This window comes from Elephas maximus, chromosome 8 (assembly GCF_024166365.1).
Source record: "Elephas maximus indicus isolate mEleMax1 chromosome 8, mEleMax1 primary haplotype, whole genome shotgun sequence".
In the NCBI taxonomy this organism is placed as follows: Eukaryota; Metazoa; Chordata; class Mammalia; order Proboscidea; family Elephantidae; genus Elephas; species Elephas maximus.
In genome coordinates this window covers 6100355-6126232 of record NC_064826.1, presented here as the reverse complement: position 1 = coordinate 6126232, position 25878 = coordinate 6100355, and the positions used below count along the sequence as shown (strand labels likewise).

Genomic DNA, 25878 nt, shown 5'->3' with positions numbered 1-25878 from the left:
TCGCCACACCCTCCTCACACCCACAATGCCAAGCCCCCACCCTGACTGCACACCTGGGTTGGTGCAGTTGACCTCCACGGTGATGGGGGACTCTGACGGGCGCAGGTAGGGGCTGCTGTAGACGTCCTCGATTTCTGGGACGAGCAGGGAGAGGTCACTCCCTGAGTGGGCCAGGCCAGTGGCCAGTGAGAGCATGGCGCCCCGGCAGCAGTCGTTGATGACGGGGTTCTCGCGAGTGGCCACGGGCAGCCGGTATCGGCTGAGCAGCTTCCTCAGGAGCCGGTGCACGGACGTGTAGGCGGGGATCTCCTCAGCAGGGATCTGCAGGAAGGCTGCTCCATCCGGGCCCAGCTTGGCCAGCCAGCCCTTCTCCACATTGCCTCTCTTCCGGCCCATGATGACCTGGAACTCGGCCAGGGTAGAGCGGAAGTGGTAGGTCCTGATGCCTGCTTTCGGTGTGCGGAAGGGCCCAGGGTTCAGACTCTGGCTGGTGATGCTGATGCCAAAGGGGTTGAGGAGGAGGTTCCCCGGGAACCTCGCCAGAGGGGACACGCCCGGGTTCTTGAAGGCCCACCACCAGGCCTGGGCGCCCACGAAGAGGCCCCCGCCCTCTGCCACGAACTCCTGCAGCTCCTTGACGTCCACGTCGCTCACAGGCTCGAAGCAGTAGACGCTGGCGTCACTGGTCAGCTGGGGCTCAATGCTGGCGTCAATGCCCCCCACCGCCAGCAGGCTGCTCAGTGCCCGCAGCTCCGTCTGCACCACGATCTTGCCCCGGCGGCCAGCGTCCAGCCAGCGCACGGCATTCAGCAGGAAGGGGCCCAGCTTGCTCACTGTGAACAACACCTTGTGGCCAGTCACCACCACGCGGCCCCGGCCGTAGCGGGCAGCTGCGATGACACAGCCGTGGTAGGAGTCCAGCCCCAGCGGGAAGGCCAGCGCCCCGTGCACCAGCAGCTGCGACGGGAAGCAGTCCGAATTGGTGATGTCCAGCTCCGAGATCCCATGCAGGAGTTCCTCTCTGTCCTCAGAGAGGTCATCTTCACAGCTGGAAAAGACAAGAGTGCTCCCTGTCAGAGGGGTCCCTCGGCGTGAAGCCCTCAGAACAGGACGCATGCAGTAAGTGCTGCGTGTGTGAAGGAGTGGATCAAATAGTTAAGTGCTCGACTACTAGCGAAAAGGTTGGCAGTTTGAACCCACCCAGAGGTGCCTCATAAGAAAGGCCTGGTGATATGCTTCTGAAAGGTCACAGGCTTGAAAACCCTGTGGAACAGTTCCACTCTAATGCATGGAGTTGCCATGATTTGGAATTGACTTGAGTGTATTTTTAGCTCCTGCAGGGGAGCTGAGAACCAAGTGGGCAGATCTGATCTCAGTGGGCAGAGAGACTTGTTGAAGGAGGACAGGGTCCTGGCACTAATGTTGCTCTGGTCAGTCTCAGAGAATAAATTCTCCACATGAAATCCCCACATAAAAAGGCAGCCGTGCTGTGCTTACTTAATGCTGTATCTTAAATCTACTTCCAAAATTCAGCCAATGAAGACCCTATAGACCACAGTGGGACACTGTCTGATCCACAGCTGATCATGGGGCTGGTTTGGGACTGGGCAGCATTTAGTTCTGTTGTGCATGGGGTCGGCATGAGTCCCAGCGACTTGACAGCCACTACAAACAACAATATATCTTATTCTGAATTTAATTCATGTTTATTTCAGCCCTTTATGCATGATATAAAGAACTGAGTGGGAAAATGTGGCTTCATTCTTATAAGGAGTCTTGTTTATAAATTTCTCAGTAATTTTCTACAAATAAAGTCAGTGGAGAACCAAGAGTGGGGCGCAAGGTAGGGCAGGAGGGCTGGCTGGCCTCAACTCTGGGGGACCCCTAGTGGGATTACAGTGCGGGGATGCAGAGTGACCTCCCAGAGCTGGTTATGCCACTCTTGTTTGATAAAGCTGTGGCGATTAGATGGTCAAAGGCAGGTGAACCCCGGAAGAACGCACAGTATGTTCACCCTGTTTGTGGCTGGCAGAACTCTAACTGGCTGATGGCAACACTGTCAACCTCTTAGCAAGTATAACCCTCTCCTAAAGGTCACGGGATCTCCCCACTAGATGAGTCTCCAGCTCCTTCAAGCACTAACCATTACCATCACACAAACCTGACCCCAGGCTTGCCAAACAGCACAGTGACCACAACCTTGCTTCCTATGGTCATCTGCCTAAACCGAGACAGAAGCCATTGGCCAGGCCAGCCAGAATGTTTTAGTTTTGCGACATTAATACTTCCCTTGCAGCATCTTGGACATTCTATACTTAATTTTTGTTTTTTTATTTTAGTATTTTAACTATGCATACAAGATTAAACAGAAAAATGTGTTTTAATTCTTACGATAAGGAGTTCTGTTTATGAATTTCTCGCAACTCATTTTCTACAAATGAAGTCTGTGAAGGGGTGGGTTACTGCATTTTAAATTAATGCATCCAGTGGGGGAGGGTCCCTCCTCTTCGATTTTCTGGGAGATTTCATGTAGGTTGATATTATTTTTTCCTTGAATGTTTGATAAAATTCATTAGTGGACCTTTCTGGGCCTGGAGTTTCCTCTGTTGATTTTTTTTAATAATTTTTTTTTTCTGAAATAAGATTTATAGATAAGTTGCAATTATAGTACAGGACTTCCTGTGTACCTTTTGCCCAACTTCGCATAATGTAAACATGTTATACAAATATAGTATATTTGTCAAAACTAGTAAGTTGGTATAATACTGCTAAGTAAACTCCAGACTTTAGATCTTTCACTAACATCTTTTTTTTTCCCCTTTATTGAGATTCAAACCTGGATATCACATCACATTTAGTGTTGGTATATTTTTCATTACGCCTGAATTTACTTACTATGCATTTTCTGTTTCTCATGAGTCAATTCTGGCAATGTGTGTCTGTCAGGAAATTTGTCTGTTTTATCTAAATTAGAATTCATTGGCATAAAGCTGTCGTTAATATTTGCTTATTATCCCCTTCTAATATCTGTAGGGTCTCTAGTAATTTCCCATTTTTCATTCCTGAAATGTATAATTTGTGTCTTCTCTCTTTTTCTCACGATCAGTCTACCTAGATTTTTATCACTTTTATTACTTTTTTCACCGAACGAGCTTTTGGCTTTACTGAATTTCTCTGTTTTTCTTTCTATTTCACCAATTTCTGTCTTTTACGATTTTCTTCTTCCTTCTTATTTTTGGTTTAATTTTATTTTTCTTTGTTAGCGTACATGGGCCATTGAGTTTAAACTTTTCTTCTGTCCTTATATGAGCCTTAAAAAGTATAAATTTCTCTCTAGGCACTGCTTTAGTTGCATTCCACAAATTTTGATATGATGTGTTTTTATTTTTATTCAGTTCAGAATATTTTCTCATTTCTTTTGTAATTTCTTCTTTGATCTATGGAGTATTTAAAAGTGTGTTTTTAAATTTAGAAATATTTAGCTATTTTCCAGATGTGTTTGTACCACTGACTTCTAATTTAATTCCATTACGGTCAGAACATACTCCATATCATTTCATGGCCTGGCATGTGATCTATCTTCATGCATGTTCCATGTGCACTTGAAAAGAATGTATTTTCTGCTGTTGTAGCCATGCTAATAGTTTATGCATTCAAAAAATAAAATTAAATCAGTAATAATGGGGAAACACCCACATGGAACAAAAACAAACCAAATGAAAAAAGTATGTTCTAAGTGACTTTTGAACTCAGTACTCACGACTTCACATGCTCAGTGCAGTATATTCTGAAGACAAGAAGAACTGCAAAGATCTTGAACTTAGTAAGTTTGTTGTTAGTGCTGTATAGGTACAGCAAACACGGAGCTGTTTTGTGTGTACTCTAGTAAGGAGCCATGGTGGTGCAGTGGTTAAGTGTTTGGTTGTTAACTGGAAGGTTGGTGGTTCAAACCCACCAGCCGTTTGACAGGAGAAAGATGCAGCAATCTGCTTCTGTAAACATTTACAACACTGGAAACCCTATGGGGCAGTCCTACTTGTCCTATAGAGTCACTATGAGTCAGAATTAACTCAACAGCAATGAGTTTTTTGGTTTGTAGAACTGAGTAAATATCGAAGGGTGTTGGAAACCAGGAATCTCATTATGGGAGAAAGAAGATACAAATGTGGAACGGGTGATAGAGAAGAACCCTGTGGTTTTGGATTAAAATTGGGGGTATCGGTATGTATTTATTAACATATAAATATAGTCCCTGGGTGGCAGAAACTGTCAAATTCTCAACTACTAGCTGAAAGCTGGTGGTTTGAACCCACCCAGAGGCACCTCAGAAGACAGGCCTGGCAATCTGCTTCCTAAAGGTCACAGCCTTGAAAACCCTGTGGAGCAAAGTTCTACTCTGACACACATGGAGTTACCATGAGTCAGAATCAACTCAACGACAACTAACAATAACATATATATGTGTGTTTGTATATTTTCATGTATAGCCATATATACACATACACATACATATATATATACACAAACATCTTTATATAAACCAAAACTAAAACCGGTGCTGTTGAGTAGATTCCAATTCATAGTGATCCTATAGGACGGAGTAGAACTGTCCCATAGGGTTTCCAAGGAGCACCTGATAGATTTGAACTGCCAACTCTTTGGTTAGCAGCCATAGCTCTTAATCACTATGCCACCAGGGTTTATATACATATATACATACATATATTCATATTTCCTGACTTGGTCTTCTGAGGAATCTGGAAATAATGCCACTCTAGATGCAATGAGCACACCTAGATCGTGGTTTCTAAATATCATTCACCATTATAAGGAACTGGAAACCCTAGTTAAGTGCTACAGCTGCTAACTAAAAGGTTGGCAGTTCAAATCCACCAGGTGCTCCCTAGAAACTCTATGGATCAGTTCTACTCTGTCCTATAGGGTCACTATTAATCAGAATCGACTTGACGGTAATGGGTTTGATTTTTGGGTTTTATTATACAGAACTAGGATTCCCTGAAGAAATGGCTTGGACAGGAAAGGTACAAGATAAATCTTGTCATTTCAGAATTTAAGGACTAACTGCAAACATTGATGGGGGTGTGTCAAAGGACTCAGAAGACAGCTTAATGGGGCTTTCACATGCCAAATTTGGAACAATTAGACCTTCAAAAATACTGACTATAAATGAATTCCAACACATTTGATTAAAAAAAAAAAAAAAAGATTCCTAAGTATGGATCCATGATAAGAAAACAAAATTTAAATCAGCCACAAAACGAACAAGTGTTTTGGGAGTGGGAAGGAAAAGCTCTTGTTCCCAGAAGGACGCCAATGACGTCTGGGAGAAACCCTTAAGTCCACACTTTGAGTGCTATAAGCCCTCAGCACTAAGGCCTCAGGTTACAGTGGGGGCACAGGGCAGGGGACCTGTATCAGAATGGGGGCAGAGGAGGTTTTTGGAGGAGGTTACACTTGAGATGAGTCTTGAAGAAAGGATTTATCCAAGTGGTAAAAGCAATGAAAGAACCATTTTATAACCATTTTGTCACCGCCTTTTTTGTAATACTGCCTCAGGCCTAGATCCTCAGTGGATGCTAGAATCACTGCGTGAATGGTGGTTGGGGGACTAGATATCCATACAGACTCAAGTGATCACACCACAGATCCAATTAGTTAAAAACGTATGACTATAATGGGAAGATCTGGCAAGCTCCAGCTTAACTAAAAGACCAATTTCAACATCACCAATAATAGGACAGATTGACCTCGTGTGCCTCCCAATTTAAAATAATACCAACCCTACCTGAAATCTCCCAGAAAATCAAAGAAGAGGGACCCTTCCCCACTGGATACATTAATTTAAAATGTGGTAACCCACCTCTTCACAGACTTCAATTGTAGCAAATTAATTGTAAGAAATTTATAAGCAGAACTCCTTATTTTAAGAATTAAAACACTTTTTTCAATTTAATCTTGTATACCGTGGTGACAGATACAACATCTACGTGGTATTCTTGCCAAAAATGTCTGAACTGAGTGTAATCATGAGAAACTAGGCAAATCTAAATCAAGGGGCATTCTTCCAAACAACTGAACTGGAAAACAAAAAAAGCTGGGAACTATTTTGATTAAAGTACACTGAAAAAAATGTAATGCTGGTATTTATTGGAGCCTATATTTTAAAAAAAAATCTATAAAAGACATTGTTGGGACAACTAGGGAAATCTGCATATGGACATTAGATGATAGCACTGTATCAATGCTAAATTTTGTGAGTGTGATGAATGTATTGCGGTCATGTGGGAGAATGCCCTTGTTCCTAAGAGACAACTGCTGAATATTTAGGCGTGAAGTGTCCTGGTGTCTACAGGTTACTCACAAATGGTTAGGCAAAATAATCTCTCTGTGAGTGTGTGTGTTTAGACACCATATACAGCAGAGTGTTAACTGCTGGGGAATCTAGATGAATATGGTGATGATGGCATTATTCTCACGACTTTTCTGTAAGTGTGAAAATATTTTTCATTAAGAAGCTTGGTTAAAAGTAAAGATAAATACAAGAAGAATAGAACAATTATATGTAATTTCTAAACAGCAAGGGGGAGAGGGAAGAAACCCAACCAACTGAGCAAAAGCCAGTAAAAGAAAATTTAAAAAGAAGCAACAAGAAAGCATAACTACAAAAAGTGAAAGAAGATGATAGCAACTATAACAAGCAAATCAATTTTCTCAATTATACAAATGCATTATATTTCCAAGTAAATGACACAGGCTTTTTGATTACGCCAAAAAAAAAAAAAAAAAAATCAAATTTATGCTAAGAGATACATCTTAAAAACAAAGACCAAGAAGGACAGAATAAAAGGATCAGCAAAGACACAAAACAAAAAAGAGACGGAGTAGTAATTATAATATCAAACAAAATCGAGTTCAAAGGAGAAAGAAGGGTATTTTATACTGATAAAAATGTACAAATAAAAAAATGAGTTTTTATATATCTAAAATATAACTTCGAAATATATAAAAGCCACATTCAATTCCAAAATCATAGGAGTATGAAACAATTTTTTAAAATAATTCTCTTATTTTAGATCAAGTATGTAAAAACAAGACACAAAAAATAGAATAACCCAATTGATCTGATAGATAAGTATACCAATTCCAAATTATAGTAACTCCATAGGACAGAGTAGAACTGCCCTCTCGGGTTTCCAAGGAGCTCCTGGTGGATTTGAATTGCTGGCCTTTTGTTTAGCAGCTGAGCTCTTTGACACCAGGGCTCCAGAGATAAGCGTAACCGCTGCCATTGAGTTGATTCTGACTCATAGCGACCCTATAGGACAGTGTAGAACTGCGCCATAGGGTTTCCAAGGAGCTACTGGTGGATTCGAACTGCTGACCCTTTTTTGGTTAGCAGCCGTAGCTCTTAACCCCTACGCCACCAGAGTTTCCAGAGATAAGTATATAAAAAAAAAAAGTATAGAGATATGCAAATAAAAGAACAGTTAAGAAATACTCTTAAAAAAAAAAAAAACTGCTTTGACCAGAAAAAAATGCCAATTAAAAAAAAAAATGTGCCAATAGTTCTGTTTGCATTTCCTAATCAGTCCTCATTATCTAGAGATGTACTATATTTATGAATGAAATGATGCAACGTCAGGAATTTGCTCTAAAACAATCTGGGCGGGTGAAGGAGTGGATGGTGCCCTGCTACGGCCACCGACTGCTCTGACAGGGATCACAGTAGAAGGTCCCAGACAGAGCTGGAGAAAAATCTAGAACAAAATTCTAACTCACAAAAAAAGACCAGATTACTGGCCTGACTGGAGAAACTCCGAGTATATGGGCTCCAGACACCCTTTTAGCCCAGTAATAAAGTCACTCCTGAGGTTCACATTTCATCCAAAGATTGTTGTTGTTGCTAGGTGCCATGAGTCAGTTCTGATTCAGTGACCCTATGAAAAACAGAATGGAACATTGCCTGGTACTGCACCATCCCCACAATTGTTGTTATGCTTGAGCCCATTGTTACAGCCACTGTGTCAATCCATCTCGATGAGGGTCTTCCTCTTTTTTGCTGAATCTCTACTTTACCAGCATGATGTCCTTCTCCAGGGACTGACCCTCCTGGCAACATGTCCAAAGTATGTAAGACATAGTCTTACCATCCTTGCTTCTAAAGAGCACTCTGGTTGCACTTCTTCCAAGACAGATTTGTTCATTCTTTTAAAAAAAAAAAGTCCGTGGTATATTCAATATTCTTTGCCAACGCCACAATTCAAAGGCATCAATTCTTCTTCGGTCTTCCTTATTCGTTGTCCAGCTTTCGCATGCATATGAGGTGATTGAAAACACGATGGTTTGGGTCAGGCACACTTTAGTCTTCAAGGTGACGTCTTTGGTTTTCAACACTTTAAAGAGGTCTTTTTGCAGCAGATTTGCCCAATGCAATGTGTCTTTTGATTTCTTGACTGCTGCTTCCGTGGGTGTTGATTATGGAACCAAGTAAAATGAAATCCTTGACAACTTCCATCTTTTCTCCTTTCATAGAATTGTTGCTTATTGATCCAGTTGTGAGGATTTTTGTTTTCTTTATGTTGAGGTGTAATCCATACTGAAGGCTATGGTCTTTGATTTTCATCAGTAAGTGCTTCAAGTTCTCTTCACTTTCAACAAGCACGGTTGTGTCATCTGCATAATGTAGGTCATTAATGAGGCTTCTTCCAATCCTGATGCCCATTCTTCTGCATTGTTTGTTCAGCATACAGATTGAATAGGTATGGCGAAAGGATACAACCCTGCCGCACACCTTTCCTGACTTTAAACCACACAGTAGCCCCTTGTTCTGTGAGAACAACTGCCTCTTGATCTATGTACAGGTTCCTCATGAGCACAATTAAGCGTTCTGGAATTCCCATCCTTCACAAATGTTATCCATAATTTCTTACGGTCCACAGTTGAATGCCTTTGCAGTCAATAAAACACAGGTGAACATCTTTCTTGTAGTCTCTGGTTTCAGCCAGGGTCCATCTGACATCGGCAGTGGCATTCTTGGTCCCACAGCCTCTTCTCAGTCTGGCCTGAATTTCTGGCAGTTCCCTGTCTATATACTGCTGCAGCTGCTTTTTAATGATCTTCATCAAAATTTCACTTGCCTGTGATATTAATGACATTGTTCAATAATTTCCACATTCGGTTGGATCGCCTTTCTTTGGAATGGGCTTAAATATGGACCTCTTCCAGCCAGTTGGCCAGGTAGCTGTCTTCCAGATTTCTTGGCATAGACCAGTGAGTACTTCCAGCGCTGCATCTGTTTGTTGAAAGATTTCAGTTGACCTTCTGTCAGCTCCTGGAGGTTTGTTTTTCACCAATGCCTTCAGTGCCACTCGGACTTCTTCCCTCAGTACCAAAGGTTCCTGACCATACGCTACCTCCTGAAATGGCTGAACGTCGACCAATTCTTTTGGTATAATGACTCAGTGTATTCCTTCCATCTTCTTCTTTTTTTTTTTTAATATATTTTTTATTGTGCTTTAAGTGAAAGTTTACAAATCAAGTCAGTCTCTCACACAAAAACTTGTATACGCCTTGCTACATACTCCCAATTACTCTCCCCCTAATGAGACTGCCCGCTCTCTCCCTCCACCCTCTCTTTTCGTGTTCATTTTGCCAGTTTCTAACCCCCTCTACCCTCTCGTCTCCCCTCCAGGCAGGAGATGCCAACATAGTCTCAAGTGTCCACCTGATCCAAGAAGCTCACTCCTCACCAGCATCCCTCTCCAACCCACTGTCCAGTCCAATCTCTGTCTGAAGAGTTGACTTTGGGAATGGTTCCTGTCCTGGGCCAACAGAAGGTCTGGGGGACATGACCACCAGGGTCCTTCTAGTCTCAGTCAGACCATTAAATCTGGCCTTTTTATGAGAATTTGGGGTCTGCATCCCACTGCTCTCCTGCTCCCTCAGGGGTTCTCTGTTGTGTTCCCTGTCAGGGCAGTCATCGGTTGTAGCCAGGCACCATCTAGTTCTTCTGGTCTCAGGATGATGTAGTCTCTGGTTCATGCGGCCCTTTCTGTCTCTTGGGCTTGTAATTACCTTGTGTCCTTGGTGTTCTTCATTCTCCTTTGATCCAGGTGGGTTGAGACTCATTGATGCATCTTAGATGGCTGCTTGCTAGCATTTAAGACCCCAGACACTACTCTTCAAAGTGGGATGCAGAATGTTTTCTTAATAGATTTTATTATGCCAGTTGACTTACATGTCCCCTGAAACCATGGTCCCCAAACCCCTGCCCCTGGTATGTTGGCCTTCGAAGCATTCAGTTTACTCAGGAAACTTCTTTGCTTTTGGTTTAGTCCAGCTGTGCTGACCTCCCCTGTATTGTGTGTTGTCTTTCCCTTCACCTAAAGTAGTTATCTACTATCTAATTAGTGAATACCCCTCTCCCATCCTTCCGTCTTCTTTTGATGCTTCCTGTGTCATTTAATATTTTCCCCCATGAAGTACTTCACTACTGCAACTCAAGGCTTGAAATTTTTTCTTCGGTTCTTTCAGCTTGAGAAATGCAAGCGTGTTCTTCCCTTTTAGTTTTCTATCCCCAGTTCTTTGCACATGTCATCGTAATACTTTGTCTTCTTGGGCCACCCTTTGAAATCTTCTATCCAGTTCTTTTACTTCATCATTTCTTCCTTTTGCTTTAGCTACTCCATGTTTAAGAGCAAGTTTCAGAGTCTCTTCTGACATCCATCTGGGTCTTTTCTTTCTTTCTTGTCTTTTTAATGACTTCTTGCAGTCTTCATGGATGATGTCCTTCATGTCATTCCATAACTCGTCTGCTCTTCTGTCATTAGTCTTCAACGCATCACATCTATTCTTGAGATGGTCTCCAAATTCGGGTGGGATATAATCAAGGTCGTACTTTGGCTCTCGTTGACTTGTTTTAATTTTCTTCAGTTTTGACTTGAACTTGCATATGAGCAATTGATGGTCTGTTCTGCGGTTGGTCGATGGTCTGTTCTGTGGTTGGTCCCTGGCCTTGTTCTGACTGGTCATGTTGAGCTTTTCCATCGTCTTTTCCCACAGTTTGTCAATTTGATTCCTGTGCATTCCATCTGGTGAGGTTTTGTGTGTATATTATCACTGTTTATGTTGGTGAAAAAAAGTGTGCGCAATTAAGAAGTCATTAGTTTTGCAAGATTATATCATGTGATCTCCAGCATCATTTCTATCACCAAGGCCATATTTTCCAACTACCAACCCTTCTTCATTTCCAACTTTCGCATTCCAATCACGAGTAATTATTAATGTGTTCTGATTGGATGTTCAATCAATTTCAGACTACAGCAGCTGGTAAAAATCTTTAATTTCTTCATCTGTGCCCTTAGTGGTTGGTACATAAATTTGAATAATAGTCATATTAACTGGTCTTCTTTGTAGGTGTATGGATATTATCCTATCACTGACAGTGTTATACTTCAGGATAGATCTTGAAATGTTCTTTTTGACAGTGAATGCAACACCATTGCTCTTCAAGTTGTCTTTCCTGGCATAGTAGACCATAAGATTGTCTGATTCAAAATGGCCAATACCAGTCCATTTCAGCTCACTAATGCCTAGGACATGGATGTTTATGCATTCCATTTTGTTTTTAATGACTTCCAGTTTTCCTAGATTCATACTTAGTACATTCCACATTCTGATTATTAATGGATGTTTACAGCTGTTTCTTCTCATTTTGAGTCATGCCACATCAGCAAACGAAGGTCCCGAAAGCTTGACTCCATCCATGTCATTAAGGCTGACTCTGCTTTGAGGAGGCAGCTCTTCCCCAGTCGTCTTTTGAGTGCCTTCCAACCTGGGGGGCTCATCTTCTGGCACTATATCAGACAATGTTTCACTGCTATTCACAAGGTTTTCACTGGCTAATTCTTTTTAGAAGTAGAAGGCTGGATCCTTCCTCCTAGTCTGTCTTAGTCTGGAAGCTCAGCTGAAACCTGTCCGCCCTGGGTGACTCTGTTTGTATCTGAATATTGGTGGCACAGCTTCCAGCATCACAGCAACATGCAAGCCCCCACAGTATGAGAAACTGACAGACACGTGGTGGATCCAAAAAATGAAAAAAAAGAACAGGCATTTTAGGGTCCGACAGACTTGGGTTTGTAGTCCACATTCGAGTTACAGCCATGTGGAATTACTTAACCCATCAGACCCTCAGTTTTCTTCTCTGTTTAAAACAAAACATATACAGCCTTGGAAACCCTATGGGGTAGGTATACTCTGTCCTATAGGGTTGTTATGAGTTGGAATTGACTGACAGCAACAGATTAAATGATGGGCATAGATGGGTTCATTGTTCTATTTTCTACTTCTGTATATGTTTGGAATTTTTTTTTAAATAAAATGTTTCTTCTAGAGGTATCTAACAAGTATTTATAACTCAGTAGGTATAATCAGACCTACGGTTTGTGATGAAAGGGTATTCACTGTATTTTTATGTATAAGAAAAAAAAAATAGGAACTAGCCTAAACATGTACTAACAGGTGAGTGGTTAAATGAATTATGGAACAATTCAACTGTGGCATGCCATATATATGTGCTATACAGCCACTGTCCTCAGACCTGGAGGTGCAGTGGAGGCCATCGAGGAACAAGCAGATGGGAGAGTAGAAATGTCCAGGGAATTGTCTGCCATGCAGGGGACAGGGATGAGCATTAGCTGCAGCAGTCACTGTGGGGTGAGTGTCCCTTACTCTTGGCGTTCTCACCGTGCCAGAAGTGGATCTTCTCATAACTTACTGAAGACTTCATTTTTCTGATTGTCAAAGTAATATCTTGTTCTAACAAAAATTTCAGTCAACTTGACAAAACTTGCCGACAGTTTAATCTTTTAGAAGGTTGAGGAGACCCCAAGATCTAATTTAGGACTTAATATGGACCAGTAAGAAATGTGCAAAAATGTGGCTTAAAATGTCTTAATTCACATGCATGTGTTCAAATGAGAGTTAAAAAATAACCAGACACTTTGGCAGACTAACCAAACCCATGGGGCTTTCACCCTGAACCTCATTCAACCTGTGATGGGGATAGTCTTAACTTTCTTGGGTTCTCCCAGAAGCATCTTGGTGGCTTGCATTGTCTAGTATTTCTACAATAATTTGAAGATACTTTATACAGTACCACCTGTTACAACAAGTGTGAAGAACCATTCAAAAACTCAACAGTACAAAAACCAAACCAAACTCATTGCCATCGAGTTAATTCCAACTCACAGCTACCCTATAGGACAGAGTAGAACTGCCCCATAGTATTTCCAAGAAGCGTCTGGTGGATCTGAACTGCCGACCTCTTGGTTAGTAGCCAAACTCTTAACCACTATGCCACCAAGGTCTCCGCTTAACAGTAGGCAAGTGATTCAATAAATAAGTGATACACACAGCAGATGGGAGTCCCTGGGTGATGCAAATGGTTAAGCGCTTGACTATGGTTAAGCCGTTCAAACCCACCCAGAGGTGCCTCAGAAGACAGGCCTAGTGATCTGGTTCTCAAAGGTCATATTCTTGAAAACCCTATGGAGCAATTCTACTCTGTACACATGGGGTCGCCATGAGTTGACCAGATGGCAATTAACACAACAAGAACAACAAAACAATAACACATTGCAGTCACATGCATTGAATCAAATGTAATTTTGAAGATTATGAAGAATCACCAATCATATTTATGAGCAGAATTGTAGTCTAAGGAGGCGGCCACAATGAATACCTTGCCGTTTCTGTGCCTTGGGGTATTTTTAAAATCTAGGGTCACTAAGAGTCGGAATTGACTCGACGGCAATGGGTTTGGTTTTTGGTTTGGTAGTTGATGATTTAGGATAAATCCATGTCTAGTGCCCAATTCTCCTCCCATGGCCTGGGAGCTACCTGCATGTGAGGCTGCTCCCCACCCGCTCATGGACTCACCTGACTAAGACGGGGATCTTGGGCATCTTCTTAGAGACCTTGAAGAAACTCGTGTCCCCTTTGTTGTCGGTGAAGTACACGCCAGCCACACTGGTGACGAGGTTCCCAGGGAAGGTAAACAGGACCCTTTCATCATCGCCCTGGCTGGCCCAGTCCCAGGCCTGGCCCCCAATGAGCAAGCCCCCTCCCCGCTTCACAAACTGGACCAACTTCTCAGTCATGGTCTCATTGTAGGCATCGATGCAGTAAACCCCCAGGGAGTCTTTGACTTCCGGCTCTATCTTGGACTCCAAGTTGGAGCCCTCAAGGATTTTGGCCAAAGGTGCAAGAGATGGGTGAACACCAATGGGGGCCCCAGGGGAGGAGCACAACCAGCCCACTGCATTGAGGAGAAAGGGCGTCAGCTGAGCCTCCACCAGGTAGTCCTCGTGGGACACCACCACCAGGCGGCCACGGCCATAGGAGGAGGCAGCGATGAGGACCTGGCCCACGTCGTTCACCATCACCGGGAAGGCAGCCTCTCCAGTCAGAAGCAGTTCACAGGGGATGGCATCTTCAGGGACATCCCAGCTTGTCACCCCGTTCATGAGGGCCTCAAAGGCAGCAGAGGGAGTCGCCATGGCTGTACCGGCTTCTGCAGAGGGAGGCGGAGACTCAGTGGGTGGAAAACAGACAAGCAGGCTAGCAGAGCAGCCCCTCCCCCGCTAGCCTAGGCGAGTCTTCCCATTATGCAGGTGAAACTAACATGGCCAATGACTCAGCACTTGCCAGGGTGTCTGCAACCCAGGGGACCCCATAGTGCCGGTCCTCTACGTTTCCATCACAGAGGAAGGAATGAGGGGGTGCAGCATGCTCTCTCACCCTGCCCACTTTGTGCCCACGTGCTTGTATTAATTCCACTTTAGGGAACCCAGAACTTTAGTCCAAGAAGTCTGGGCTCTCAGGGAAGGTTACAGAGGAGGAGAAATTCTCTGGGCTGGATCTAGGACCCAGACCACCGGAAGTGGAGGTAACACACAATGAAGTGGTGACAGGGTCTTACTGCACTGGGACGCAGCAGAGAACTGATGCGCACATCTGTGAATGTGTGTTCACCAACATCCCTCCTTCTTCACCACCAGCCCACCCCCGTCTCCCTCCCCACCCCCAGCGTGCCCCACAGCATGACCTCACTGTCTGCACTGTGCTGAATGGTGGCGCCGCCAAAGACAGAGCATCTCCAGAGCCAGAACACCCAGGTCTTCCCGTCATCACTGTCCACTGGGCTGCCCTGGGGTGCCACCACCTCTAATGCTTAGGGCCCGGGCCAGCTTCACTGTCCCCAGCCTCACAGGACACTCACTTTCTGTCCTTCCCCAACCACTTCTGAGAATGCACTGCTCCTTCATTTCCATCTGTGGGCCTTCTGCTCTGCCCATTTCAGAGAACACGCTCACCCGCAGGTAATATGGCATTGTGGTTGCATGCCAACACTCTGGAGTTAGCTTGTCTGGGGTATCCTAACTGGGACTTAGGCAACACAGCTCAGACAGTTTCCTGACTAAGTAGGGTAATGGTGTCTACCACATAGGGCCGTTCTGTGGGTTAAAGGAAAGAACACAGGCCAAGTGCCTTTCAACCAGTATTCAATTATTTATACACATGTGCGTGTGTGTCTGGGCTGTATCCTTCCATCACACTTATTCAATCTCTATGCTGAGCAAATAATCCAAGAAGCTAGACTATAGGAAGAAGAACATGGCAACAGGATTGGAGGAAGACTCATTATACAACCTGTGATATGCAGATGACACCACCTTGCTTGGTGAAAGTGAAAAGGACTTGAAGCATTTACTGATGAAGGTCAAAGACTACAGCCTTCAGTATGGATTACACTTCAGCATAAAGAAAACAAAAATCCTCACACCTGGACCAATAAGCAACATCACGATAAATGGAGAAAAGATTGAAGTTGTCAAGAATTTCATTTTACTTGGCTCCACAATCAACATCCATGGAAGCAGCAGTCAAGAAATCAAATGATGTATTCCATGTCATGGATTGAAATCTGTCCCCCCAAAATATATGTCAACTTGGTTAGGCCATGCTTCCCAGTATTGTGTGTTTGTCCTCCATTTTTTGATTGTAATTTTACGTTAAAGAGGATTAGGGTGGGATTGAACACTACTCTTACCCAGGTCACATCCCTGATCCAGTGTACAGGGAGTTTCTCTGGGGTATGGGCTGCACCACCTTTTATCTCTCAAGAGATAAAAATGAAAGGGAAGTGAGCAGAGAGGAGGACTTCATACCACAAAGAAGCACTGGGGGCAGAGTGCGCCCTTTGGACTCCGGGTCCCTGCATGGAAAAGCTCCTAGTCCAGGGGGAAGACTGATGAGGGCCAACAGAGAGAAATGAGACCAACAGAGAGAAAAAGCCTTCCCCTGGAGCCGACGCCCTAAATTTGAATTTTTAGCCTACTTTACCGTGAAGAAATAAATTTCTCTTTGTTAAAGCCATCCACTTGTGGTATTTCTGTTATATCAGCATTAGATGACTAAGACACTGCATTAGGCAAATCTGCTTGCAAGAGACCTTTTTAAAGTGTTAAGAAGCAAAGATGTCACTTTGAGGACTAAGGTGCGCCTGACCCAAGCCACGGTGTTTTCAATCGCCTCATGTGCATGCGAAAGCTGGACAATGAATAAGAAAAACCAGAGAAGAATTGACGCCTTCAAATTATGATGGTGGTGAAGAATATTGAATATACCATGGACCGCCAGAAGAACAATCTGTCTTGGAAGAGGTACAGCTAGAATGCTCCTTAGAAACAAGGATGGCAAGACTTCATTTCACATACTTGGACACGTTGTCAGGAGGGATCAGTCCCTGGAGAAGGATATCATGCTTGGTAAAGTAGAGGGTCAGCGAAAAAGAGGAAGACCCTCGAGAAGATGGACTGACACAGTGGCTGCAACGATGGGCTCAAGCACAGCAACAATTGTGAGGATGGCACAGGACTGGGCAGTGTTTCCTTCTGTTGTACAGAGGGTAGATATGAGTCGGAATCAACTCAATGGCACCCAACAACAACATCACGCCTATACATTACACATGGGCACACACATACATATTCCCTTTTAATTACTTGGCTAAGAGTAAACCATTTAATTTAAGCATGTGAGTAAGGAAATTCTCACAAAGTGGAAAAAAAATCTAACCTAATGTCAGATTTTACAAATGCTGAATTAAACATTTAATGACTTTGATTTTATAGTTTTCATAACTTGGGAGCCAAAGCTGCATTCTCCTCCAGCTCCCCATCAAGTCCAGGCAAAAGGTAGGAGGAGGAGACCCTGCCGGATCCTGCTTCTCCTCTCCCTTCTCCCCAGAATCACTACCTTGTTCTATCTATTCAGCAGATAATAACACTCAGGCCTGACGCTAACACCTGTGCTGACAGTGACGCTCGCCGTACTTAGTTCTCAAGCATTTCTGCAGGCCGTCGAAGCTCCTGGCCCACGCCCTGGGTCTTTGGGTGGCCAGGCTGCAGGTGGAGGGCCTGGGTCTGGTGTCACTGATGAACTCAAGACTACCACTTTTAGCTGGTCTCTAAAACTAAAGAAAGGAACCCTGGTGGCACAGTGGTTAAGTGCTTGGCTGCTAACTGAAAGGTCGGTGATTCGAACTTACCCAGCAGCTCTGCTCAAGAAAGACCTGGAGATCTGCTCCAGTGAAGATTACAGCCTAGGAAACCCTATGGGGGCAGTTCTACTCTGTCACACAGGATTGCTACGGGTTGGAATCGACTCGATGGCACACAACAACAGTGAAGAAGTCCTAAATTGATTGTTTTCCTCCAAAGTCGTTCCTCTCAGGTAAGGGACCTAAGCACTGTCTCTGGCTGCTAAAGGCGGCATGCCTACCACCGAGAGCTGCTGAGAAGACCCGCCCAGCACACAGCTGTCCCCCACCCGCCACTCCTGGCTCACAGGCACAGTCAGATGCAAGCACTAGTGCGCAGGGTCACACTGTCCCCCTGAGCCCACTGCCACCGAGGCATGAGCCCTGTCAATGCCCTCCCCCCACATCTCCAGTCACAGAGCACTAGCCTAGCTCAGTCCTTAGATATCCCAGGCCTAAAGTGACCTTTTAGGTTAAGTTGCCTTTACAGTGGAAACCCTGGTGGGATAGTGGTTAAGTGCTACAGCTGCTAACCAAAGGGTCGGAATCGACTCGATGGCACTGGGTTTGGTTTTTTTTGGTTTGCATTAACAGTCAGGGGGTGGCTGTGCATGAATTGCAATGACCAAGAATTGAACCCGGGTCTCCTGCGTGGATGCCAAGAATTCTACCACTGTGCTTACGGATGCCCTCATTGACCTGGAACCCTGGTGGTGCAGTGGTTAAGAGCTTGGCTGCTTACCAAAAGGTCGGCAGTTGGAATCCACCAGCCCCTCCTTGGAAACCCTGTGGGGCTGTCCTACTCTGTCCTACAGGATCGCTATGAGTTGGAATCTACTCGACTGTAATGGGTTAAAGTGACCCAGTTCCTAAGTGGCCACTCTGGTCTCGCCTCTACTCTGCCAGAACCACTCTGATGGTGCTTTCTCCCAGGAAAGAAGCCCCAGTGCTTCCCCTTTGCCCAGGGGGACAGCTGAGCACTTGTCATGATATTTAGATATTCAGCTCCTGCCCCCTCCCCTGCCCCGCCCTCACATGCCAGCTTCCATTTTAAATTTTCCTTCCCTCTCCCATATCTTTCCATCTGTTGAAATCCTATACTGCTAGGAGATACACAAGAAAAAGGAAATGTAAATGGCCAATCAGCCTATGACAACATGCTCAATCTCACCAGAAGCCAAGGGGATGAAAATATGAGTGTGTCCCATTCCCACAAAACTGGAGGAAAGAGAAGGACGGGGGAAGAAGAGGAAAAGAGCCCACGATGAAGACTGATCATGTCCAATGCTGGAAAGGCTCCCCTTCTGCTGGAAGGACTGGCAACCTCTGCGGTCCTTCTGGAAAGGAATCTGGTGGAGGTGACTCAGTTTCAAAGGTGTGCCTATCTTAAGACTCCGCAGTCTCTCTCCTAATAACTTTCCTTAGGGAAACAGGAGTGGCCGTGATACAGATCTGTGTACAGGGAGCCCACTGCCACACGGAACCTAGACACAGAAGTAGACGAACGACAGCCTGAGGACAAGACGACAGAGACACGGCACACAAGACTCCCAGGTTCATTTTTGATTCCCAGGGATACAGGATCTTTAGCCCATACCCACACCTATCCAACTCCACAGACCCCCAGACATTCCAAGGCACCCACCATGACGCCCTGTGGCACAGCCTCAGCTGCGCACAATCCACACCCCAGACAGGCTGCCATCAGACCTTTTCTCACAGTCTGCGCACACCTGGAGCGGGACTCGCATTGCATCTCAGGAGTCACCCTTTAAGCTAGTGCATGGGAGAGGTGTCCCTGGAGAAGTGACAGGGATACACAGTGTGGAGATTGAGCAGCAGAGGAGAAGGACGAAGAGGAGGGGGTTCTTCAAGTCTTCTCCTTCTATCTGTTTCCCGGGCTTGAGTGGGAGGCCGAGGGGAAGGGGTTGGCTGGGACCCCAGGCCCCTTCTCTCTGACCATCTTCTTTCCTGCACGTAAGATGGCAGTTTTGGTCTTTGTCTGACCAATGCTGGGGGTGTGGCATAAAGGTGCTGAAGTGTAGTATAGAATATCCATCCCGTAGCTATGAAACAGGGTGACTGAAATCTAGTTTGCATCTACCAGAAGAACATCCTAGATACATTTTAAATGAAAGCTGCAAGTCACTGCCATATGTAGGGCATGAACTCATTTTTGTATGGACAACAGTCATAATGATAATAGTGGTGGTGGTAGCTGTTGTTGTTAGGTGCCGCGGTGTGGGTTTCAACTCACAGTAACCCTATGTACAATAGAACGAAACACTGCTCCGTCCTGTGTCATCCTCACAATCGTTATGGTTGAGCCCGCTGTTGCAGCCCTTTTGTCAATCCATCTTCTTGAGGATCTTCCTCTTTTTTCTTGACCCTCTACTTTACCAAGCAGGATATCCTCTTCCAGGGACTGGTCCCTCCTGATAACATGTAGGTTGCAGGTACTATTATAAGCTCTTTACATGAATTATTTAATGCTGACAATAAGCATATGAAGTATGTACTGTCATTACCCAATATTTCCATGTTAGAGATGGGTGGGAAAAACTGATACCCAGGGAACTTATTTCTTACTTAGTCACACCTATGGTAAACGGTGCACCCAGGATTCAAACCAGGCCGTTTGGTGCTGGAGCACATGTTCTTAAATACCGGCCTGTGTAAGCTTGTTAAATACCAGACTTTTAAATCTATGGAGGCAGCATGTCGACATGCTGACGCTGTGCCTTTACACAGGCTGTGCACCTCAGATTGCTGCTATGAGCTACTATCACAGTTACAGACAACAGAGGTGATACATGTTCAATCAAGCAGACAAACACACATTAATGACTGGGCATATAAACGCCTGGATAGATGGATCATCTCCCCCATCTGTCAGTCGTGCTGCGGTAGCTTGTGTGCTGCTCTGATGAGGGAAGCTATGCCACCAGTATTCCAAATATCAGCAGGGTCACCCATGGGGGACAGGTTTCAGCTGAGCTTCCAGGCTAGGAAGAAAAGCCTGGTGATGTACTTCCAAAAATTAGGCAAAGGAAACCCTGTGGATCATGACAGAACGCTGACTGATACAGTCCTGGAAGATGAGTTTCCTGGGTTGGCAGACACTCAAAATACACAGTGGCCACAACCACGGACCTGAGCACACCAACCATCGTGAAGATGGCGCAGCACTGGGCAACATTTTGTTTTCTTCTACATGGGGTCGCCATGAGTGACAGCCAACTTGATGGCAACTAACATAACAAGGTGGAGTAACTGTACCTCCCTCACTGGCCCAAAAACTCTTCCTTTATCTCCGTCAGGTCGTGACTTTGCCTAAGATGACTATGAAGTCCTCCTCTGCGGCCTGAACCTAGTGGCTGGTCCTGCTCCCACTTTAACCAGCCGTCAGTGACTCCGGCACTTGACTTGGAACCCGAGGCCGCCTCTTCCTGCCTGACCAGAGTCCTGCCTGCTTGCTGTCCTGGCTGGGTGAGTGCAAATGGACAGCTAGGGGGAAAGCTTTGTATTCCCTTCTGTTTCTCTCCCTGATAGCTAGAGGCCGAACGGTCCTTGAGCCTGGTTCCTGCTTTCTCTCCCTGGGTCTACTCTCCCCTTTTAGCTTGCTGGAACCAAAGCAGAAGGTCCCCCAGGTCCGACCTGTAGCCCCTTCCACAAAGAGCCCATGGAACCCAACCTGGGCTTTCGCACTGGGTATTCTGAGTGTCTTCCAACCCTGAGGACTCATCTTCCCGCACGACGTCAGACAATGCTCTGTTGGGATCCACAGGGCTTTCACGGACTAATTTTTGGAAGTAGATCACCAGGCCTTTCTTCCTAGTCTGTCTTAGTTTGGGACGGAAGGTGAGCAGGGGATTCACCAAGGCTGTTGCACCACATGGTGTAACGGTTTGATTTCAAGTCTCCTAACTAGAATAAGCGTCTGAGCTTAGGGAATACACTTTATGGATTCCCCGGGAGAACGAACAGGAAAGAGGATGACAGGCGTGGTGTACGGCACACCTCCTGCAGATGAACGGCCTGACCTGGAAACTGATCAATATCACAAACATCCAATTCCATAGGTCTTCACCTCTTCTTACGTTCTCTTCCATAGTCTCTTGTTTCCTTTTCCTTTTACGTTTATCTTTTTCAATGTCCATCACCTTCTACTAAGCTAGAATTGGGACTGGTTCTATCCCTCCCTTAATAATTTTCCTCACAGAAGTAAGAGTAGCAATTACACAGATATATGTACGAGGGTGCGCACTGCCACACAAAACCTGGACGTGGATATAGGTGACCAGACACAATGTCTATCCTGGACAGTCTCAGCTCAATCTTCTGTATTTAATTTTCAATTAAAACGGTTTAATTCATAATTTAAAAGAATATGTAAAGCTCATGGAAGGATATAGAAGGTAAAGCAATAAAAAATTAAACTCTCATAAACCTAAAAAGCCATTTTGCCCTTGAGTAGACAACTGGTCTCACTCATCGCGATCCCATGTGTGTCAGCGGCTGGTTTTTTGGAAGTAGATCTCCATGCGTTTCTTCGGAGGCACCTCTGGGTAGACTCGGGCCCCCATCCTTTCAGTTAGTTGCCGACCTTAACTCTTTGCGCCACCCGAAGACTCCCCCATATACCTACCCACAGTTTAAACAAGCAGTTTAAGAAAGATGTCTCTGAAGCTCCTCTCTGCCCCTCAGCCCAGCTCCCCCACCCACATACAGCGAGAAAGATGTTGCTGTTTTTCCCCTCCCTGCACTCCCGTCCTAACTCACGACCCCCGCCCCCCCCTTCTCACCCGTGTTCACTCACTCCTCTCAAGGGGTCACTCTCAGGAGGGCGGTGTCATGGAGGAGCCTCAGCCCCTGCGGAGCCAGGAGACCTGAGCTTTTAAAAACCTAGAGGCTGCCTCTTACTGGCTGTTGATCTCCCGGGCTCACAGAGGGCTCCATCAAATGGACACTGTGGAACGAAGGCGGTGCTGAACCCGAGGGCTGGCAGTGTGGACGTCTGCGTCCTGGCGCGGACCCCTCCGCCTCCTTCCTTCAGGCTTTCCCCCGCGTACCCCTCTCCCAGGCCGGGAGCCAGCTCCGCAGAGAGCATGTCGGTGACGTCAGGGGACGAGGGGCCGGGAGGGGACTGGAGGAGCGCCTGACGCAGGAATTCTGCAGCCGCAGGCCGCGTCAGTGTGTGGGTGGGGGGCAAAGACTCCTTCTCGCCCCCGCCTCCCCGCCCCCCGTCTCTAGCGGACAGCGCACTGGGCGCGTGACCTCAGCCCCAGAGACCGTGTTTGCCAGGTTCACAGAGCAGTGGGCCAGAGGGATGCTCGGTCCCCGCTCCCGTGTGGCCTGGGCCGCGGTGTCCCTCCGGCCTACCGCTGCGAGCCCGCACCAAGCCCACAGACACGACAGGAGACTGCGTCTGAGCCTGCAGGGTCGCTGCGGCAGGAGCCTGGGCCAAGAAAGCCCGACAGGGACACAAAGAGCGCGGCTGCCCCGGCCCCGCCCCAGTTCGATCCCCACGCCCAGGGCCCCTCATCCGCTCCCCGCGGGGTCCGTGGGCCGCTCGAGGGCTCGGCTCGGGGTGGGGGCGGCGGACGCGGGCGGAGCGCGGAGGGTCCCCGGCCGCCTCCTCCCACTTCCTCCTCGGCCGGGGGCGGCGCTTGGCCGGGGACAGCGCTTCTTTGTGTCGCCCGCCGAGCGCCCGGCCCTGCAGCGGCCGGGGACGCGGGGCCCCATCCTGCGGAGCACACGGCCGTGTCCTCGAGGGAGCGGGCCCGGCTCCAGGGCGCAGCGCTCAGCTCGCCAAAGAAAGAGCTTAGAGCGCTGCTACTGGATAGGCGCCTGGGCCTACTGCCGAGGCAAACAACCGGAGTGTAGGGATTGCTGAACATGCTTGCTTGCCTTTTTGTACGTTGAGGAGAAGGAAACACCCGATCTGTTAGTGCTTAACCTGAGCGATAGGGGAGGGATGGCTTTTTTTTTATAACCCTCTGCATTGTTATAAAAGTGCTACTTTAAAAATTAAAATTCATAATCTATTACATTTCAAACAATAGGTAGCTAAGGCTGTTCTTCTGTGCACAATTTCAACCCCTCTTCTTCCCCAAAGGCCTTTGTGATCATCAGCTGACAGCTGCCCCTCCCTTCTACAGAAGTACCCGTTCCCATTCTGGATTGAGTTTGGCTGCTAACCAAAAGGTCTGCAGCTCGAATCCACCAGCTGCTCCTTAGAACCCCTATGGATCAGTTCTTCTCTGTCCTATAGGGTGGCTGTGAGTCGGAATCCACTGGACTGCAACCAGTTTGGTTTGGTTTTTTGGTATTCTGGGTTGGGAGTTGGAACCCACCAGCTGCTCCGGGGAAGAAAGATCTGGCCATCTGCTCCTACTGAGACTACAGCCTTGGAAACCCTATGGGGGCAGTTCTGTGGGCTGGAATAGACTGGAGGGTAATGGGTATCTGGGTTATATCCTCCCCTGGGGGAGCCCTGGTAGCACAGTGGTTAAAGCAATCGACTGCTAACTGAAAGGTGGGCAATTCGAAACCACCAGTGGCTCTCTGGGAGAAAGATGTGGCAGTCTGCTTCCATAGAGATTTACAGCCTTGGAAACCCTATGGAGTTGCTGAGTCAGAATCGACTCCACAGCAGTGGGTTTTGGGGGATAGTTCTAGTACGTGAAATGCAGGGTAGCGCTGGCCTGTAGGAGCCCAGACTCTGGGGCCTGATGGCCGGGATTTGAATCCCTGTGCCGCATTTCTACCATTGGTGTGATTTGCAGCAAGTTACTTATTTCCTCTGTGCCTCGGGTTTATGACCCGTACTGCTTTTTGGAATAAGTACAGCCAGAGTACTCCTTAGAAGGGAGGATGGAGAGATTTGTCTTCTGTTCTTTGGGCATGTTATCAGGAGGGACCAGTCCCTGGAGAAGGACATCATGCTTGGTAGAGGGTAAGCGAAAAAAAGGAAGACCTTCAATGAGATGGATTGACACAATGGCTACAACAATGGGCTCAAACATAACGGTGAAGAGGATGACACAGGACTGGGCAGTGTTCCGCTCTGTTGTGCATGGTGTCGCTATGAATCGGAACCAACTTGATGGCACCTAACAACAACAATGTTGATGATAAAATTAGCACCTGTATTACAGGCTTATTGTCAGGTGAGTTCATATTTGTAAAAAAAAAAAAATTTTTGGTGAGTTATATTAGGTGGGTTAATATTTGTAAAGTAAAATGTGTAAGGCTGCATGCATGTTAAATAAATACTGAGATCCTCAGATTCCATATTTCATGTTTCAGGCAAACACGTACCTTTTCACCCTGCCTAGCTTTGTGATCCAAATTCAAGCCATATTGTCTTTCCTTTTCTCCCTCCAATCCCCCTTCTCCAAACTGAATCAAAACGGATAACCATTTGCAGGGCCTGTGGGGGGTTAGCACAGCGGCTGGCTGGTGTAGGGCTGGTGCAGAGGAAACGGAAACACCCGGGATTCAGGGACCTGCCCCGTCACTGTCACCACCACCTGAGTGACAGCGACCTGTCCTTCCTCACCGCCGGGGCTCAGCATTCTCAGTAAACACGGAGAGCTGATGCCCCTTGGGGTGGGAAAGACCCGGACTATTAGCACCTATGCAACACAAAAATAAACCCAAGCTAAAATCCCCTCATATTGCCTTCCATGAGAATTTGTAAAATTAAAAAAACGCATGTACTGCTTACGTACATGAAAGAAAATAATCAAAGGCCAAAATATACTCAGGAAGGATACAAGGAACCTGCCTCGGAGGATGGGGGGAGCTTGGTGGGGGAAGGGGCTTTACTGTCAGGTTTTTGTTTTTTTGTTAAGAAAGGAAGAAAGAGCTCTGAAGCAAAGCGATCAAATGGCCGCATTTGATAAGTCTGTGGTATTATTTTCTGGTCTTATCTATAGCTTTGAAATAATTCATGATTAAAAATATACCTTTTTAAAGGCTGGGATGTCTTAGGCGCTTCACGATGAGGCTCCGGGGGACACAGAAACGCACCAGGAGAGAAGGACGAGGTAGAGAGGGCGAGGGGCGCAGAAATGGAGATGGAAGAGCCCGCAGGGGGCCCTCCGAAAGCCAAGGCCTCCTCGGCACCCTGGCCTCCAGGCCCAGCGCCAGCCCCGCGCTCCGCAGGCCCCTGCCCGCTCCGGCCCGCTCGCCCTCCTCGCCCACCCGGGCTGCCCGCGGCCTGCTGCCGTTCCAGAAACCACCCGGGG

At 46.2% G+C, this 25878-nt stretch overlaps 1 protein-coding gene across 3 annotated transcripts in view; it reads right to left on the bottom strand.

The window, feature by feature from the left end:
- The window catches only part of TCAF1 (TRPM8 channel associated factor 1), a 57903-nt gene that overhangs the window by 11694 nt on the left and 20331 nt on the right, over nt 1-25878 (bottom strand). For 2 of the 3 annotated variants that reach the window (XM_049893661.1, XM_049893659.1), the window contains exons 2-3: nt 13960-14593; nt 54-1048 (exon numbers count right to left, since the gene is read on the bottom strand). In XM_049893661.1, the coding sequence (XP_049749618.1) occupies nt 54-1048; nt 13960-14579 (1615 nt within the window). In that variant the 5' untranslated portion in view covers nt 14580-14593. Of the gene's footprint in view, nt 1-53; nt 1049-13959; nt 14594-22442; nt 22547-25878 lie in introns of those variants that run through there. The other variant, XM_049893662.1, reaches the window with a different exon arrangement.